General features: G+C 44.6%; 1 protein-coding gene across 13 annotated transcripts in view; it reads left to right on the top strand.

Annotated features, from left to right (window-relative positions):
• The window catches only part of myo18ab (myosin XVIIIA b), a 156,400-nt gene that overhangs the window by 68,308 nt on the left and 69,980 nt on the right, over window positions 1–18,112 (top strand). For all 13 annotated transcript variants that reach the window (XM_080773074.1, XM_080773072.1, XM_080773082.1 and 10 more), the window contains 11 exons: window positions 615–721; window positions 3,069–3,245; window positions 4,390–4,600; window positions 6,475–6,617; window positions 8,047–8,147; window positions 8,944–9,007; window positions 9,965–10,109; window positions 14,016–14,186; window positions 14,547–14,637; window positions 16,517–16,709; window positions 17,447–17,533. In XM_080773074.1, coding sequence (XP_080629200.1) covers window positions 615–721; window positions 3,069–3,245; window positions 4,390–4,600; window positions 6,475–6,617; window positions 8,047–8,147; window positions 8,944–9,007; window positions 9,965–10,109; window positions 14,016–14,186; window positions 14,547–14,637; window positions 16,517–16,709; window positions 17,447–17,533 — 1,490 coding nt within the window. The remainder of the gene's footprint in view (window positions 1–614; window positions 722–3,068; window positions 3,246–4,389; window positions 4,601–6,474; window positions 6,618–8,046; window positions 8,148–8,943; window positions 9,008–9,964; window positions 10,110–14,015; window positions 14,187–14,546; window positions 14,638–16,516; window positions 16,710–17,446; window positions 17,534–18,112) is intronic.

Raw genomic sequence — 18,112 nt, 5'->3', positions numbered from 1 at the left:
ACACGCATCATTCATACAGTATCCACGGTACACTACAATGATTTATTAATCTTTAAGAGCTCCAATTTTGAGCTAGCATTTACTCTTCATGTGACCACCGCGCTCTGACTTAAGGTGTGTTACCTGTTCAAATCAAATCATATATAAATAACGGTAATGGGTCTCACGCACCAAGACTGCATTTCAGTTCAATTTATTCTTGCAGGAGACAAATGTTTAGGCTATCCAGCCTTCACCAGTGTGAAGAGTGTCTGGATGAAGTTGCATTCAGTTCAGAGTAGACACTCTCTACACTGATGAAGGCTGGATAGATAAAGGAACTTACATTCAGACACTCTTCACACTGACGAAGGCTGGATAGCCGAAACGTTTGTCTCCTGTCCAAAATGCAAGAATAAATTGAACTGAAAGGCAGTCTTGGTGTGTGGCTGTGTGCGGCTCATTACCGTTCTTTATATGAGCTAGCATTTACCCCCTGTGGATCAGTGACAGGCATTTTCTACAGTACCTTTTGTTACTTTGATCTCCCAGCACAACAACTCAATGCGGGTGGCTTGTCATTGTAATTAATCTACTCAACACTTTTCCTGTCGTGCGTCTCTGTCTCCGTCCAGCCACTATTGTGAAGACGGAGCCTGGCTCCCTGCCGGAGGGCAAAGTGAAAATCCGTATGGAACATGATGGGGCGTTACTGGATGTCGACGAGGATGATGTGGAGAAGGTAGGCGGAGTGTTGCGCTGTGTTGTGTGTGAGTGCAAAAAAAAAAAAGCGTGTGCGTGTTTGAGTGAATCCGTCAAGCAGAGTCAGCTTTCAAAGACGATGAGGCATGTTTAGCTGTCGCAGAGGTTTTGAACGTAGTGCCACAGGAGCAGCTGGTTTACAGGAGGAGTCTGGTGTTTAAAAAAGAGTGCAGTGTTAGGAGGGGAGAGGGGAAAGGGAAAGGGTTGAGAGGGGGGACCCTCTGCACCTGTCACTCAATCTGTCTGAGCATGCCCGGAGCAGGCGGTCAGGCGGACACAGATGGCCACTGAGGACACTGACAGCCGCTGGGGGCATCATGGGATATGTCTGGAGGAGAGGGGGCAGAGGTGAACAGGTGCAGGTTCAGCCGGCAAGCTGCAGAGCCATCTGACCTGACACCACATAGGGACTTTTTTGAAAAACCCTGCTTCTTGGCACAAAACAAGCATGCCATCACTCATGCTGTCTCGCAGACCTTGAGTTGGAGGTCGTCCCGATTTTGACAGCAGAGGGACAGATATAAAGAAACAGCCATGCCCCGCTCCGCACCACCGACAAACAAAGTCGTTCAATTCTCATCAGACGGTCGGCGGTAAGGGTGACTTTGTGGCGTTCAAGGTCGCGCGGCAGCTAATCAAATGTTTGAAGCATCTGTTTGATTAAGGAAGTGCAAACTTGGAGGCTGGTCGGGTATGGAGGAGGAGGAGGAGGGGGGGGGGGGAGGGGTGTGTGGGTGAGGACATCTGCTTTAATTGCATCAAATACTTGGCACGAGGGATTCTTCTGGTGGCACATTACATGGCTGCATACTAATCTTCTCCTATACCAACGTCCTGCTGTGTTTGCTGTTGCTTAGGGCCTGGGAAATATGTTATCCAGTATTGAGAAATTGAAAATATTTAAATTTGTATCAAAAATCTGTCAAAAGGAAAATTATTCAGCCAGGTTTGCCCTTTGCATTCTCTTGTTATGTCTTATTCCATAATCTATATCTACAACTTACAGCTACATTGTAGAACTGTGTCACTATTGAGGAAGTATGTCCTGCCTGCTGTGTTAGTGAATGAAAGTAGTTTGGAGCATTACAAAGTGAGTTGCGAGCCCTTGCTTTTGTCCATGTTATCGGTTTAGCAGTTTGGCTCAGCACCAAGACCAAGACCAAGGATGTGCGTTGCATTATCTTATTCTGACTATTTAGGAAGCAAACTTGACAATATTGAGAGTGAGACATTATTGAATGTACTGCTAAAATACGTCCTGTTGAAATTGAAATATGTATATTTTGGTTGTTCAGTTTGACCCACCAGTTTTGGAGATATGGCTTATAGAGTAATGTCTTGCAGAAAACAGCGAGTTGAGAAAACAGGCATGAAAGGTTCACTTCTGTGGACTCTTAACATTACACCTAGCTACATGTTTATGTCGATTTCAGCTCTGACATTTATTTCAGACATGCTCTAGTATGTGAAGAGTCTGCCTGTGCTATTAACTCATTTTGGGAAAGAAAAAAATACGTTTTTTCTCCTCTGGTGAAAAGCTACAATTTGCACGATGGCAGGCTCTCAGTCAAATCTGGACACATATCTGGACTCGGGCAGAATGATCATGTTACTTCAACCAATGGCCCCTGAAATGACTGAACCATGCATGATGTAAATCTCAAGTAATGGTCGCTGGGGGTTTCCCTGGATAGGTTGAAAGATCAGATAGCTGGCAGCCTGGCACACCCATAACCCTGTACTACTATTAGGGGGGCTAGTGTTTTTTTTTTGGCTAAATGCTTTTCGTTCCACAAGGTAATAAGGCTGATGTTACGGAGGGTCTAACCGTCTCATATTGTTTGTCAAGCATTGCATTACATTGGTTGTAACTCGTAATATGAGTGGGGTCCAAGTCAGCTGTGGGATTTTGAATAATTCTTAAATAAAAACAATTACATGACAAGCAAATCCGTCGTCGGATGATCATAAGCTTGCGAAGTGTTAATGGTTTTTATGGAGACAGCCTTGGTCTTCTTTCTGCTTGTGCACTCAAGGGTTTAGCCTCACCAAATAGCCTAATCAACTCAGCTAATGTTATCTGATCACATTAATGTCCAAAACAACAACCGGGGAAGTTATATAGAAAAGGGTCAACATTTCAATGAGTTCTGTATAGTTATTAGATATTAGCATGTGCAACTATACTGTTACGTACTTAACTTTGACACGGGAGTGTCAAAGTTAAGTACTGTTGACGTCAAGTTAAGTACTGTTGACCCTAAAGTAACTTATCTCGGGCCAGCCTTAGGCCGTGTTTTTGTTGCTGATATTATGTCCGTGTCCAGGCAAACCCGCCGTCGTACGACCGCTCAGAGGACCTGGCCTCCCTGCTCTACCTGAACGAGTCCAGTGTCATGCACTCCCTGAGGCAGCGCTATGGAGGAAACCTGATCCACACCCACGCTGGCCCCAACATGGTGGTCATCAACCCCCTCAGCGCCCCTTCCATGTACTCTGAGAAGGTAACCGCACACACACGCACGCACGCATACACACAAACACACGCACGCACGTACGGTTGTACGCACACGCACACACTTTAACTGTGCAAGTTACAAATGTACTGATTTGTTGGGTCAACGTGGCAAAAATGGATAATCATCCGGCAAACATTCTGCAAAAATCTGCAGATCTGGACACGTACGTTGCCGTGGGTTGTTGTGAGCTTGCGGATCAGCTATTTTCACTGTTTGATGTACAGTACTGTACATTGTACAAACTATTCTATAGTTTGTATAGTGTGATGGTGTCCTGCAGTGAATATAGGGACGCCAGGTTCAAATTGGTTAAAGAGTAGCTTCAGTATATTAGCTGGTGTTTTCCAGAACCATACGTTGGTATTGGTCAGTAATTTGTGTCATTTATTTTGAAAAGCAAAACAAAATGCATGTATTTGATGCTGAGCTCAGACTAGCCTAAGCCAATTGTTCTCAACATGTACATCACAAGAAATGTGAATGTCAGGTAGTTATTACAGATGATAAGGGATTGTACACACGCACACGCGCGCGTGTGTGTGTGTGTGTGTGTGTGTGTGTGTGTGTGTGCGTGTGCCCTAATGGCCACACTTACTTTTCCTCCGGATATGCTATGCTCCTTCTGCCCTCTGACTCCCACAGAGGATTTCGCTCTTCAGTGTTTAGCAGTGAAAGGCTTGTTAATTAAAAGGAGGAGAGATGACAGTGGAGATAGACATGGCCTCTGTGCTCAGGTCCAGAAAATGACAATGAAATCCAATTAGTCTAATGAGATTTAGAGGGTTTGGTTCCCACAGGCATGAGGCCCGTAACAGCTACTCAGCTCGCGATGAAACGACTCTTTATTAGATCTCGGAAGACATGCACATATGGACGTGGACGTGCGTGTGTCACACACACACACACACACACACACACACACACACACACACACACACACACACACAATCTCTATTACAAACTACACGTGCTCCACCTTAAGGCTCATATTGTGTGGACATGTCGATTCACTGATAGTCAGACATGGATTGTCAGCTGTACTGATGATGTAATCGGCTTCCTGTTTCACAAACCGAATGAAAACTATGTCTCTCTCTTTATCTCTGTGTCTATGCAAATCACTGTTCAGGTGATGCACATGTTCAAGGGCTGCAGGCGCGAGGACACGGCGCCTCACATCTACGCCGTGGCGCAGTCCGCCTACCGCAACCTGCTGACCACGCGTCAGGACCAGTCCGTCGTGCTGCTGGGCAAGTCCGGCAGCGGGAAGACCACTAACTGCCAACACCTGGTCCAGTACCTGGTCTCCATCGCCGGCAGCACCGGCAAGATCTTCTCAGGTGAGCAACAACCCCTCCAGGGGAAAGAGCAGAACCGGAGCGAGACAGAATGAGCTTATCAACGTGGGGTTCCGAGGGAACCATTTAATTTCACTGTTATATTTCACCTGCTTAGAAGTTAGATCAAGTATTTTGACTATTCAGATCATATAGGCTTCACTCTCTCCCCCTGCAGCATAGAAAGTCGAAGGTTGGAGAATTCTGTATGAAATCTAATCTAAACAATTATGTGTGTCCCTATGCACAACATGTTTTCATCATATGCATATAAACTCAGCACAGAAGGTTCGGAAATGTAAACTTTGGTTGCATTATTTCTCCACTTTAATAATACCAGTATTTATATCATTTTAATCATTGATTGGTCACCTTTACACCGAGGTACAGCTTGTAAAGACCAGTCGTTCGTGGAATGAGCAACACTGCTAAACGTGTGGGTTGCACTCCAAAAGTTCCATAACACTGAGTTAATTAATAAAAGTGTAAAATATGCCCAATATGTGTTGTTTTTGAGTGGTGCAACCACTCCAAGGAACAGCAATGTCCGTGTTCACCTGTAGTGCTGCACTGTTGCCTGCTAATGAGAGAGAGAGGGGGGGGGGGGAGGGAGTTGCACCACTCAGTTCTCACGGGTGAGATTATTTTCCTTATTACTGTGGGAGAGTGCAATCATACACAACCTTTTGCCATTTTGGCAAATTTGTTTGGGGGTGCAATCCACACTTTTAGCAGTGTTGCTCATTCCACGAACGCCTGGTCCTTGCTAGCACAAGTACCTTGTGTAAAGGTGATTAAACAACGATTAAAATGATATAAAATACAATACCAATTGGTATTTAATTATTCAAGTGGAGAAATAATGGACCAAAGTTACGTTTCCGAACTTTTTGCGCCGAGTTTACATTCGGGGGTCATTGACGTGAAAATGTAGACGGCAGGTAGAAAAGTAGAAATGTCTCATTATTGAGATTACCGGTAGGTGGAAAAGTAGAAACCGGAAATCAAACTGGATTAGTTTTTGTTGTACGCAAATTGATCACCGCTACTATTTCTTTCCACTGCGGAGGAATCACCCATTCCTGAGTTCACAACGTGTCACATTGTGAGCTTGTAGACCTGAGGTTTTTAACTAAATTGTTCGCCCCCAGAATAGGGTCACTGGGATTCATGTGGTTAAAGAGATTTGAAGAGTACTGGGAAAGGCTCTAATCATCTTGCCGCATTAACAATGTTATCGTTGTGCCTGTTAATGCCAACGTACAGTATGTCTGTGTCCCAATATGTTCATGCTAGAGTGTGTTTGTGTTTACGTTTGTGTGCATCTGAGCATGTGATGGATGAGGGAGGGGAGCCCACTAATGAAGCCCTGAAGACAAAATGGGCTAATTATCCAAGCTTATCAAGGCAGCCCAGCTCTCCTGTTAAGCTGTAAATAGGCTAAACGGAGCTCTAGCATTTAGCGTTCCAGCATTTTACATTTTATCGGACCGTGAAACAGAGAAGATGCTGCACATCTGTTGAACCCAGTTCTAGTACCACAGTGGTTTTCAAACCTCTTCTGCTCAAGCAGAATGACACCAATGACAAGTCAAAACACCTGTATTCAATGTGAAAATAGGTGTCCTGTAAGCTCACATTTGGTCACTGTGAGCTTGTAGATATGCTGTAGTACCCCCCCCCCCCCCCCTGCATTTCTTAGGGTGTATTTCTTAGGGTGTTTATTACATCATGCACGCTCCCTGTACATGATGTAATAAATATACTATCCTCATAATGCCAGCAGAAAACACACATTACATGTCTACCATAGTCGTCGGATACTAATGAGGTTGTTTTGGAGGTTGAAACCATGCTTCTTGTCCTGTCCTCCTCAGCGGAGAAGTGGCAGGCGGTGTACACCATTCTGGAGGCTTTTGGGAACAGTTCCACCTCCATGAACTGCAACGGCAGCCGCTTCTCACACATCGTGTCCCTGGACTTCGACCAGGCTGGACAGGTGGCCTCTGCATCCATACAGGTACGTGACAGGTGGCCTCTGCGTCCATACAGGTACGTGACAGGTGGCCTCTGCATCCATACAGGTATGTGCGTGCGGGCTCTCACACAATGGTAATTTTTTGAGTGGTGCAACCACTCCAAGGAACCAAGGTCCGTCCTAACCTATGTGACTATGTCCTAACGGTTAGGACATAGTCACATAGGTTAGGACGGACATTACTCTAAACAGGACTCTAAACATAGTCACATACTGTAGGTCCTAACCTATGCGACTATGTGACTATGTTTAGAGTACGAGTAGGGGCAAAAGTGGCACTGTTGTGCCAGAAACAGAGAGAGAGAGAGAGATAGTGTTGCACTGTTGCCTGCTAATTACGGAGAGAGAGAGACAGGGGGAGAGGGGAGTTGCACCACTCAGTTCACACAGCTGTGATTTTTTTCCTTGTGGCTGCAGTTCATGAATGAGTCTATATAATGCCTGGCATCATGTTGGACTATTGACTATATGCTATTGATTACGAGTCACACTACAAAGGTACCTCGTTACTGCCGACTGTTTTTCAAGGCATGCAGCGGTTTGTTTGGTTTTCGAGGAAAGACACCTGGCTTCCATACATTTTTTGTGCAGTGTGAAAATCAACTTGCAAGGGACTTGAAAACTGGCTTGACATGGGTAATCCAACACACTAAATGTCATGGTTGGCTGGTTTGTTTTCACCCTAACCTTAACGCCAGATGTCCACGACTTATTAAACCATGCAATGATACTTGGGCAACTCAATAATTCAAGCAAGTTTGTTTAAAGGTATATTCAGTCATTTCACTTAATTCAAATATCACTTTTTGTTTTCTTTTGATAATCCTCCCTACTATAGAGTGTGCTGCTGACCATATACAGTAAGGAGTTCCGTTCCTCCCTGTGCCAAGTTAACCCCTGGGGTAAAAAAAAAAGCTTAGGTTTCGTTTTTTGGCTAGGTGGCCCATCCTTCATCCAATCAGGATAGAGAGGGGCCTTCCTCCAATCATGTTCGAGTGGAGGCGGGCCTTGGTGTGCGTGCCGTTGGCCTGTTGCGCGTCCCCCCACTGTAGAGTGTGTGTGCATGTGCATATCTTGTTACCGGGGCTGACCACAGGGGGTTTTCCAAAATCACTGAATGCTCCTTTAAGTAACCTTTTTTACTGACTTTGTAGAAAATGTAAACAAACACAAAATCTAAAAGTAAAGCCATGCCCCAAACTGAATAGATGACAATGACACATAAATATAGTTACATATAATGTTTAATTTCATGTCGCAGAGCTCCAACCAGGTCACATAGACGTGATCAAATTGATCTTATATTTAATTATAACCATATAATGTTATAACTAACTATTATAACATATTATTATACAAACTATAACTAAGTAGTAAAATGTCTGTGCTGGTGCTTTGTGTCGTCTCTCAGACGATGTTGTTGGAGAAGCTGAGGGTGACCAAGCGACCAGAAGCCGAGTCCACGTTCAATGTCTTCTACTACATGATGGCTGGAGCTGACAGCACTCTCAGGTGACACCACTGTCTTCATACAGCACTATATCTGAATATACACAAATATATTGTTATATTATACTGTGTATGAGCACGTTTATTCTCGGGTTTCAACATTGAGTTGGGTGACAAAAGAACGTGGATGTCAATATCTACACAACGTATCCCTAGATACTTATTTACTTATTGCTGCAGAAGTCTAACTTCAGGCGTGCATGCTATCAGTTGGCCTAAGCAGAATATTTCATTGCATCAGTTTAATTGATTTAGTTTAAACATTGTTGTCATTCCGTTATATTTTCACGTTCATTGTAGCGTGCCTGATGCTCAAGGCAGGCCAGGCCAAAGACAAGGTTTAATATATATATATATATATATATATATATATATATATATATATATATATATATATATATATATATAATGTTTTAGAATAAGTCTGCTTTGTTAGATAGTACAATGAATCGAGTTAATGTGATGTTAAGATGCTGGTCTTCACTGGGATTTGAACCTTTGATGCCACAATGATGTACGGTATGCTTCTAAAATACAACGGGGCAGTAAAACAAATAGGACGTGCAGTTTGGTACAGGACAACCTTTGTCTCAGTCAAGCGGCAGCCCCTGTGTGTCCTGTACCGAGCGGCTCTGCCTGAGTTAGTGGCGATAAGCAGGCGTGGTTGGACATAATAGCCGCAGCCTTTAGCGCACTCTCTCCCATTTATCAACCTTGTGTCGGAGAAGTGTGTCATTTCATGTCATTTCACCCATTGATTCTCTCTTCTCTCCTGCTCTGCTCTCCTCGCCTCCCACAGAACGGAGCTGCACTTTAACCACTTAGCGGAGAACAGTGCTTTTGGGATCCTGCCCCAGTCCAAGGTAATTGCAGAAGATGTTATGATTGAGGGGTCTCTCCACTCAGTGGGCTCGCTATGATGTGGTTTGGCGTAATTACTAGCCATGGCGTGGCCTGTGGTCACAGTGTGATGTTTGTGTTTATGCATTAGTCTCTCTGTTTGTCTGAATTGTAAATGTAATGCAATTGTTACGTATACTGCCCTGGCCTGCACATCTGAGAGACACACACGCACGCACACATGCACAGTCCAGGCCTTCAGTAACTACTGTTTTGTCTTCATTTTGCATACATCACAGGCAACAGACTTCAAATATTATCGGCATGGCACTTCGGAGCTCGATGTGTGTAAGAAAAACTTGATATGATAGACAACTGCATATAAAGACAATAAAAAATAAAAGTCCCTTTAAAGTCAAGGTCAGACTTCCAGTGGAGCAGAGCTCAGTGTCTCCTTTTGCGGAGAAAATGCAAAGGGGAATAGAGCAGAGTTGATCCTGATTTCCTACATACAAAATTATGTTAGTGGTTTAAGCTAACTAATGCTAACGGTGTTGCTTTCCAGCGTTGTTTGCAACTGAAGCAAAATGAGCCAAAGAAAGTAAATATTGCACAAAGAGGCAAATATGTATAGGGATAAATTGGAATGCGGTTTTGCAACACTTCGTTGCGTTCTGGAATCGGTGGGTAGTCACACGTGTGATAATTTGACGTGTAATGTGCGAAAACATCAGCAATGGAAAGTGAGGACACTGATGAGGATGGCACGAACACCCCAGGAAAGTACCATTTGGCATTCGTAATATAAGATGTAAAACACACCTGTGCTGTTTGAATAGTTCAATGATTATTACACAATCTCTTCATCTCCCTCCTTCCTTCCTTCCACCCCCCTCACCATTGGCACGCTCTCTGTTTCTTTTAATAATGTGCCTTCTATACCTTCTCTCTCTTGTCTCTTCCTCCACTCCTCCACTCAGCCCGAGGACAAGCAGCGGGCCTCCCAGCAGTTCACCAAGCTGCAGGCGGCCATGAAGGTGCTGGGCATTTCCGGAGAGGAGCAGAAGGCCCTCTGGCTGGTCCTGGGCTCCATCTACCACCTGGGAGCCGCAGGGGCCACTAAAGGTATATCCAGCACCACCACCCCCAGGACATCTGATTGACCTATAAACTCAACTCACAATTTTGGAATTGAGATCCCACGCATTAATGCATTATTATTATGGGCAGTGAGCTAACATGACGTTACCTTTGCTTCGTCGACTGCTATTTAAAAAGTTAAATGTGCATGCATGTGCTGTATTGTCTGCGTTAAAGGGACACTTCGCCCTAAACGTTTCTAAACGTCATTAACATATATCTTTTTGCAAAAAGGGTGAAGTGTCCCTTTAAGAGGTACAGGAGTTAGGAGTGCACAACAATTGTTGAGGGGGTGCTACTGACCAGAGAGGATACACAACTGTCTATAAGATGGAGGTTGCACAGCTCGTAGCTCGTTGCAAAAAAAACCATTTATTTTTCTTCCTCCAAGGTGTTGTGAAAACCCTGAGGGAATTAATTGTTGCTTCTTTGAAACGGTACAATGGAGTAAACCAACAAACCACATGACTTCTGTAGCATGACATCAAGTGCAATCCTCACACAGGTTTGCTCCTCACACAGGTTCACGGTATCTCCTCGTGCTTTTATTAGCCCATAACCGGACTGACTGGAAGGAGCAGAGCAAAGCGACCCACACATCTCGTTGGAGCGTATTAGACTATTACCGTAGTCCTTTATTAGTGGGCGTTCGAAGAGCCGTGGCGTGCGCGTTATCTTTACGCGACAGATTATTTAGGGGGGCTTTGATATTGCTTGTCACGATTCACCCGTTATTACAAAATGAAGGATGACAACAAACCTCACTCCCTTTTCATTGCACAACCGTGTTAAGTATTTATTTATTTTTGCGATAAGGAAGAAATGGCCAGAGGAAGCACCCGTGCATCTGAATATCCATTTGGCTCCCATTCTGCTGCGAGCTCCTTAATTAAATAAGTGGTTCAAAGACACCGAGATGCGGCGAGCCCGCCTAGCCATTCATTAGGCCTGTCGGGAGGAAATTGTCCTTCTGCCTTAATACAAAAGAGCCTGGAACAAACCGAGGGGCTCCTGAGAAGTTTTAATTCTATTTGGGGGAGAGGGAATGGGGCGGTCGTAAATGCAATGGTGGACATATTTTCCCATCTATCGCTAATGAAGACAGATAGGTCGTTGCTAGCAAATGTTATTCACGGTACTGTGATATGCCTCTCCCTTTCTGCAGTCACAGACCTAGATGAAAGCGGTAATGAACTTTTTAATCATTGCACCGCAGGCCAAAGCTCATCTCCACTCCACTGTGTGTATCACTGTGTGTGTGTGCGCGGGCACGTGCGTGCATGTGCGAAGACAGAACAGAGAATTAAAAAGTCTTTGCATGTGTGGCCGAAGGAGAGAACACACACATATACACACGTAATACACATCTACTGTGTGTGTGTGTGTGTGTGTGTGGGGGGGGGGGGGGGGGGGTGCTTGCTTGCTCGCACTCACGTATCCTTATAACAAGAATGTATGTATGGATTTCTTTGATTCTCTCTCTCTCTCTCTCTCTCTCTCTCCCTCTCTCTCTCTCTCTCCCGCTCTCCGTATCCCTTCTCATCTGCTGCACCACTCAACTCTGGGTTGCATTATACTGCTAGACATTCACTCCCCGTGCCTCACCTGAGTGGTTCAAGACTCGATAAGAATATGCTGGTGTACAAAATAGCACAACTATTCATGAATTAGGAACACCACACCATCAAGCGTATGTGTCTTTAAAGAAAAAAACAGTATATATTATTCTAGAAATAAGGGCAGTCGGGTCCATTTAGGCTGCAGCAACATAACGTTGCTGTCGGGCAGAAACCTTGTATCTCCATATTTCATGGTCTTTTTCCCCACCCTACTTCGTCATATGGCAGTTCATAGAGCTGCAATTGAATTATTGTGAGTTGTATAAATACTGAACCAATGAAAAGCGCTTGATACTAAATAATTACATTGGATCCATTGGACAGTTTTGGACATACAAGGTTTTACCTCCCGACAGCGACGACAAACATGAGTTGAGTGTGGAGTTCACTTTGAACCATGTTCTCACCTGCCAGTAGGGGTCAGACTTGTCGTTTGACTCCAAACAACACACAGCAAGCAGCATGCCTGGCTGCCACGGCAACAGGAAGAAAAGGACGTTTCACAGGCTGTGGTTCCACTATAAACCTCTTTCTCTGTACGAGTTCGAGCGGCATAAAGGACTCGGTACTGAACAACAGTACGAGTCATGGCGCCGAGGATGCTAGTCCGTCTGGACAAAATACTTGTTTTTTGGAGTGGAGGTGAGCATCTCTGGAGGTCCCGGCACACACCTTCTGTGTGGATGTTCTCTCCCATGTTACATGGGTTTCCTACCACACCAAAGACACATGCCTAACTTGTGAACATACTCCTTCCCGTGCACGTCCCCAAGGTGCTCCGAGTGAAACTATAACTTATTTAATCATAATAGAGACATGTACACATACACATACACAGTTGCACACACACACTTTCTCAGCGGTCAGGACCAGAGCTGGCCACGCCCTTTCCTCTGTTCTTTATAAACAGTGTTGTGTCATCCACACTGACACGGTGGGCTCCTCATCCTGCGCTTGCAAAGCATGCTGGGATATATACGTGTGTTGTTTTAACACATTTTGTCTGTTTTGTTTTTGTTTGTTTTTGTTTCCAGTGAATGTGAACTGGTGGTTACATGAATTGTGTTTTCTAACCCCCTCTCTCTACTTTGCATGTTTGCATGCTGCGCCCTATCAAACGCAGAGGAAGATGAAGGTAATGAAAAGAACAGCAAAACAACAGTTGTTCTGCACTGTTGTTTTTTTTTTTTTACTTACCCCCCTGTATTTCTACTCTCTTAATGCCTCTATCGTTCTTCGCAGACCTTAAGTCATTAGCATTTTTATTGTTTTTTCCACCACTTTCCTCACCTCCTGTTTTGTCTCGTCGTCTTCTCTCTTTGCCTCATGACAATTCCCCCTCCTCTTTCATCCACCTCCTCATTCTCCGTTCTGTGAGATGAGAGTCATGGGGATCAGAAAGTTTGTTGTCCGTTTTTTCCCCTCATTTTAAAGCTCTCCGTTTGATGTCTTCTCCCACGTCTACCGGTTTCCGCTCCCTTGCCGCCGTCGCAGTACAAGGCAGCCTCAAACCAAAGCTTGTTTTAATTCTGTTTATCTAGTCTACCGGTATTCAGTTTTCTTCCCTACTGTATACATATATGTCTGTTAAATTGTATCTGTTTAGTTACTCTCCCTATCCACCCTTCGTACCTCAGATGAACTCTGCTTAACAGGGTGTGCTGTTGTTGTTGTTTTTTTTACGCAGGTCGCCATGTTGCGTCATTCAGTTCTGATTATGTGGCTTTGAACAGCCTCCAATTCCAGTTGGAGCACATCTTCCATTACAGACACGCGTACACACGCACACGCCCGCCCAGACAGACTGCAGAATCAGTAGTGGTGAAACGACACTGCTTAGCAGTCAAATCCTGGGAGGCTTTAGTTCTTACGTCTCAACACTTCTTTGTTCAGACGCGTTCGCTGAATGCAGCTGCCGTCGCAGAGCTCCCAGAACCAAAGTCACTTTGTTACGGCTAACACACTTTGGTAGTTTTCATACTGTACTTTACTTTACTTTAATGCTCATACTATAGGCCATACTACTATGGTGCTAGAGGTTATAAACTAATATGGACTATAACATACTGTACATCCCCTTATCGCCACTGCCACTCATAGACCAGCACAGACTCCCGGTGTTTCTCCGCCTCCGTATAAAAGATGTCGCACAATCGCTTCTGTCCAAAACTCCTTAATTGTGTTGGCGTGTCCACTTTTAAGCCTGTTTTTGTTTAACCACAGTAGACATGCCTGCTAACCTCTCCTCTCCTCCTCCACTTCGACGCTGCAGCGGGCCGCAAGCAGTTTGCCCGTCACGAGTGGGCTCAGAAGGCTGCTTACCTCCTGGGCTGCACCCTGGAGGAGCTGTCCTCGTCCATCTTCAAGCACCAGATCAAAGGGCTCCAGCGCTCCACCTCCTTCAGAGGAGGCCCCGACGAGGCCGGCCAAGGCGACGGATCAGGTGAGAGACGGCCACCAAGAGACTGGGGGGGTTCTCTATCTGAGGGATTTATTGTGGGGTTCACCTGGTTTTTAGGTTCATTGTGGAGAACGCCAACTGTTGCTCAGACTCTGTCTGAATGGAAATGGTTGGCTGTCTCTCTCTCTCTCATTCGGCGTTGTCTTCTGATTAATGTTTTCTCTCTCGCGCACTTTGCTTCTCTTGTCACTTCTCTCTCTTTGCTGTCACACACTCTCGGTCACCCTTTGCGTACCTCTTATCTCGTTCTCTCTCTCTGTGTCTCTATGTCTCTCTAACGCTCTGTGCCTCTTATCTCTCTTTCTGTTCCTCTGTCTGTCTGTCTCTCTCTCTCTCTCTCAGGTTCTAAGATCACAGCTCTGGAGTGTTTGGAGGCCATGGCATCAGGCCTGTACTCGGAGCTCTTCACATTGGTCATCTCTCTGGTTAACAGGTGTGTGTGTGTGTGTGTGTGTGTGTGTGTGTGTGTGTGTGTGTGTGTGCGCGCGCGCAACATGCTCTATATTTCCTTCACCTCTATGTTTAGCTCTCACTACAATTAATTAAAGGCAGAATCGGTAATGCAAACAATTGGGTCAAATAAATGGCACTGTAGTCACGTTTTAATATGCTAGATGATTGTGTCAAATCTTGATCAATAACACATGTAATGTAATTCATTTGTTTTCCTTAATGAGTCAAATCATTTGTATTGGGGTAACAAGTTCTGAATAGTGTTTTCCATCTAGAAATCAAACTATATACAGTATGTATATGTATGGCATTTAAGTGCACTTTTTTTAGTAGATTCATCAATCCAGGTTTTTCCACAAGATTATTCTCGGCACAAGTGTGTCTTTCACAGTCATGGCTCCCCTTCAGCCTTCCCTCTGTCTCCCATGGGTCATCATAGTGTATGCTACAGCAAGCTAATAGTGTCTAAAAATCTAAATAGCCCATGCCCTTCATCTCCTTTTTGCTTCAATGGTAATCTATTCAATGATTGGTTGAAAAGAATGTTTCAACTGGCCACCCTGCTGCTGGCTCAAGCGACAGTTAGTGTATGCACCACATAATTGTGATGTCCTTGCATTGAAATGCAGCTCAGGTCCTGCATGTCATCCATCTCTGCATCCGCTCTTCACTTTACTGCCTAATGGGGCTGAAATACCACTTTAAAATATCTTTAAGTGAGGGGGCACGGCGGTGGCGCAGTCGGTAGTGCTGTCGCCTCGCAGCTAGAAGGTCTTGGGTTCCCGCTGGGGACGTGTCATCACTAGTGCCCATTCCCTGGGTGGGGTTGGCAAAAGGGCCTTTCTGTGTGGAGTGTGCATGTTCTTCCCGTGTCCCCTAGGGTAGGTACCCTCACAAAAAACATGCAGTAATCCTGGTCTCTTTAACACATTGAGTACGCCAACGTGCATCAAAATAAAGGCCGCTATAGTGCCAGAGTAGTCTGATCGCATTTACTCTGAAAGCCAAGAACCGGAAATACTTTCTTAAAAAAGTTGACTTGACAAAGTGAGCTCATAATCCCCGATCAACTTAATATATTTATATAAACTCCAAAAAGCGTTCATATTTTGCGGGAGAGACGGATGAGGAGCAGAAATGCAGCGCCAGCATATCGATCCATTCATCACCACGGAGAGCGCCCTGGATGAGGAGATACGAGTCATTCTTTCCGCCGCGCTAACATGGGAGTCAATGACAAGCTAATACTTGCACAGAGCGTTAGCATACGGCAAGCGAAATGCCAAAAAAAAAAATAGGAATAATTCTGATTATTATTATCTCGCCCCGCGTCGTTTGGACGTCGCTAGGACGTCCACAGACGTCTAAGGTATTACTCGTTTCTGATCCTTATGACGTTTCCAGACGTGTTTTGTACAGAATGTGTTAATGCCGGGGGGGGGGGGTGATGGAGGGGAATAAACTCCACACGCTACGTCCAACTGGGAAACTCCCCCCTGTCTGTCCCTGAAAAGAAGCAGCTTGGACTGCATTGACGGAAGCATGGGGTCAGTCAGTTGCTCTCCCCAGGTTGGCAGAGGGAGTGTAGCGCCACCGGAATACATTAGACAATTAAACATTCACTGGGTGAAGAAAATGCGCTACAAAAATCGTGGGATAAAATATATAAATAACATATAGAGTATATTTGTACAGTATGTATGTATACCGGTATATCATTTTTAAATAAAACCTTGGATGTGAATGAGTTTCCTATCCAATTGATTTCTAAATGGCACGGTCAATACTGAGGGACTTCACTTCAATTTCTTTCTTTCTTTCTTCCTTTCTTTCTTGTCACGCGGACGTCTCCCATGCAGGGCCCTGAAGTCGAGCCAGCACTCCCTGTGCTCTCTGCTGATCGTGGACACGCCGGGCTTCCAGAACCCGCGCATCGCGCGGCGCCAGCGAGGCGCCACCTTCGAGGAGCTGTGCCACAACTACACCCAGGAGAGGCTTCAGACGCTGTTCCACGAGCGCACCTTTGTCCAGGAGCTGGAGAGATACAAGGAGGTACAAGGAGATGCAAGGAGGCCAGGCAGACATGCCGAGTGCACGCGACCGCACGCACACACACACACACACAATACACACACCTCTAACCTGCAGTTTCCCTATGTGCACACAGTGCACACTTTTACACAAACCCATTACATATTAAAAGACGGATGGTTCCTTTGTATGCATGCTAAGTAACATGCGCAGTGTTTAAACTGAGCGCGTGCACAAAGCATTCAAATACAAAGCGTCCTTTCTTCCTATTGTCATGCTCACGAATAGCTTCCGCCCTGACTGAGAAGCCCTATGCATAGAGATAACCGTCTGTCTACCCGAGTGTGTTCATACTGTGTAGAGTGATGCGCACACTCTCCAAATTCACCTACGTTATTCTGCTTCCTCTTTTAAATATACTGTCTATACATTGATTAGAAATGTCATTAACATGTATTATCATGCTTTACAAATCAAAATAACAGATCTGTGGGGGGGGGGGGGAAATCAGAAATGCTGTCTTGGATGAAATGTGAAGACTCACACACTGTACACAACCCAATCTCCAGCAAATAAATGTGATAATTTTATTGTGCACAGTAAAAAAAAAAAAATCCCTATGATAATCTAATTGTAACTCTGACAGTGTACAAATGGAACTGATGATTTTACTCATGTGACTTATGTGATCTAGTCAGTGTGACTGTTTAACCCTATTATAGGTGACTAACCCTAACCCTTTGTTCTCCCGCATCTAGGAAAACATAGAGCTTGCTTTAGATGACATAGAGCCCAGTACATCACAGTCTGTGGCTGCTATTGATCAAGCCTCGACACAAGCCCTGGTAAGCAGAAAAAACAAACACTGACATTCACAAGACGTCCTCTAGTCATTAGTCAATGTCTGCTGTCACATTTTGTGGTGTGGCGCATGAGTGTAGGGACTTCATTTGGAGTCATGGTTCGGCTCATTCTGAGCAGATGCGATATTTCATAATGCATCTCTTCTTGCGCTCCATTTCTCTGGGCTAATGTACACTGGTCTTTATTGCACAAAATGTACAAATGTTTAATACAATTCTTGTTTACATAAATATTCATTATGGGTAAAACACATGATATCACGTATAATCATTATACAAACACACAGCTATAATAGATAATGTGCTCGAATCAGTTTACTGTAACTGCAGGAACATGTTACGTTTATTTAGTCAAACCCCAAAAGTGTGGGGGCACTTTATTCTGTATCAATTTGGTTGAATGGATTCCTATAAAAGTGCAGAATGACTTGCGTCTGCAAATTGGTTATAGGGTTATTCTTATGCCTTTGTTATCGACAGCCATGGCCAAAGCCAGGCATAATATTTTTGGATAGTCTGTTCTTAAGTACGGTACGTACAGTATGTACAGTGCACGACGTC

Source organism: Protomyctophum bolini (genome assembly GCF_963924005.1).
Source record: "Protomyctophum bolini genome assembly, chromosome: 9".
In the NCBI taxonomy this organism is placed as follows: Eukaryota; Metazoa; Chordata; class Actinopteri; order Myctophiformes; family Myctophidae; genus Protomyctophum; species Protomyctophum bolini.
The sequence above is the reverse complement of the archived record's forward strand: the minus strand, read 5'-3'. Positions and strand labels throughout refer to the sequence as shown.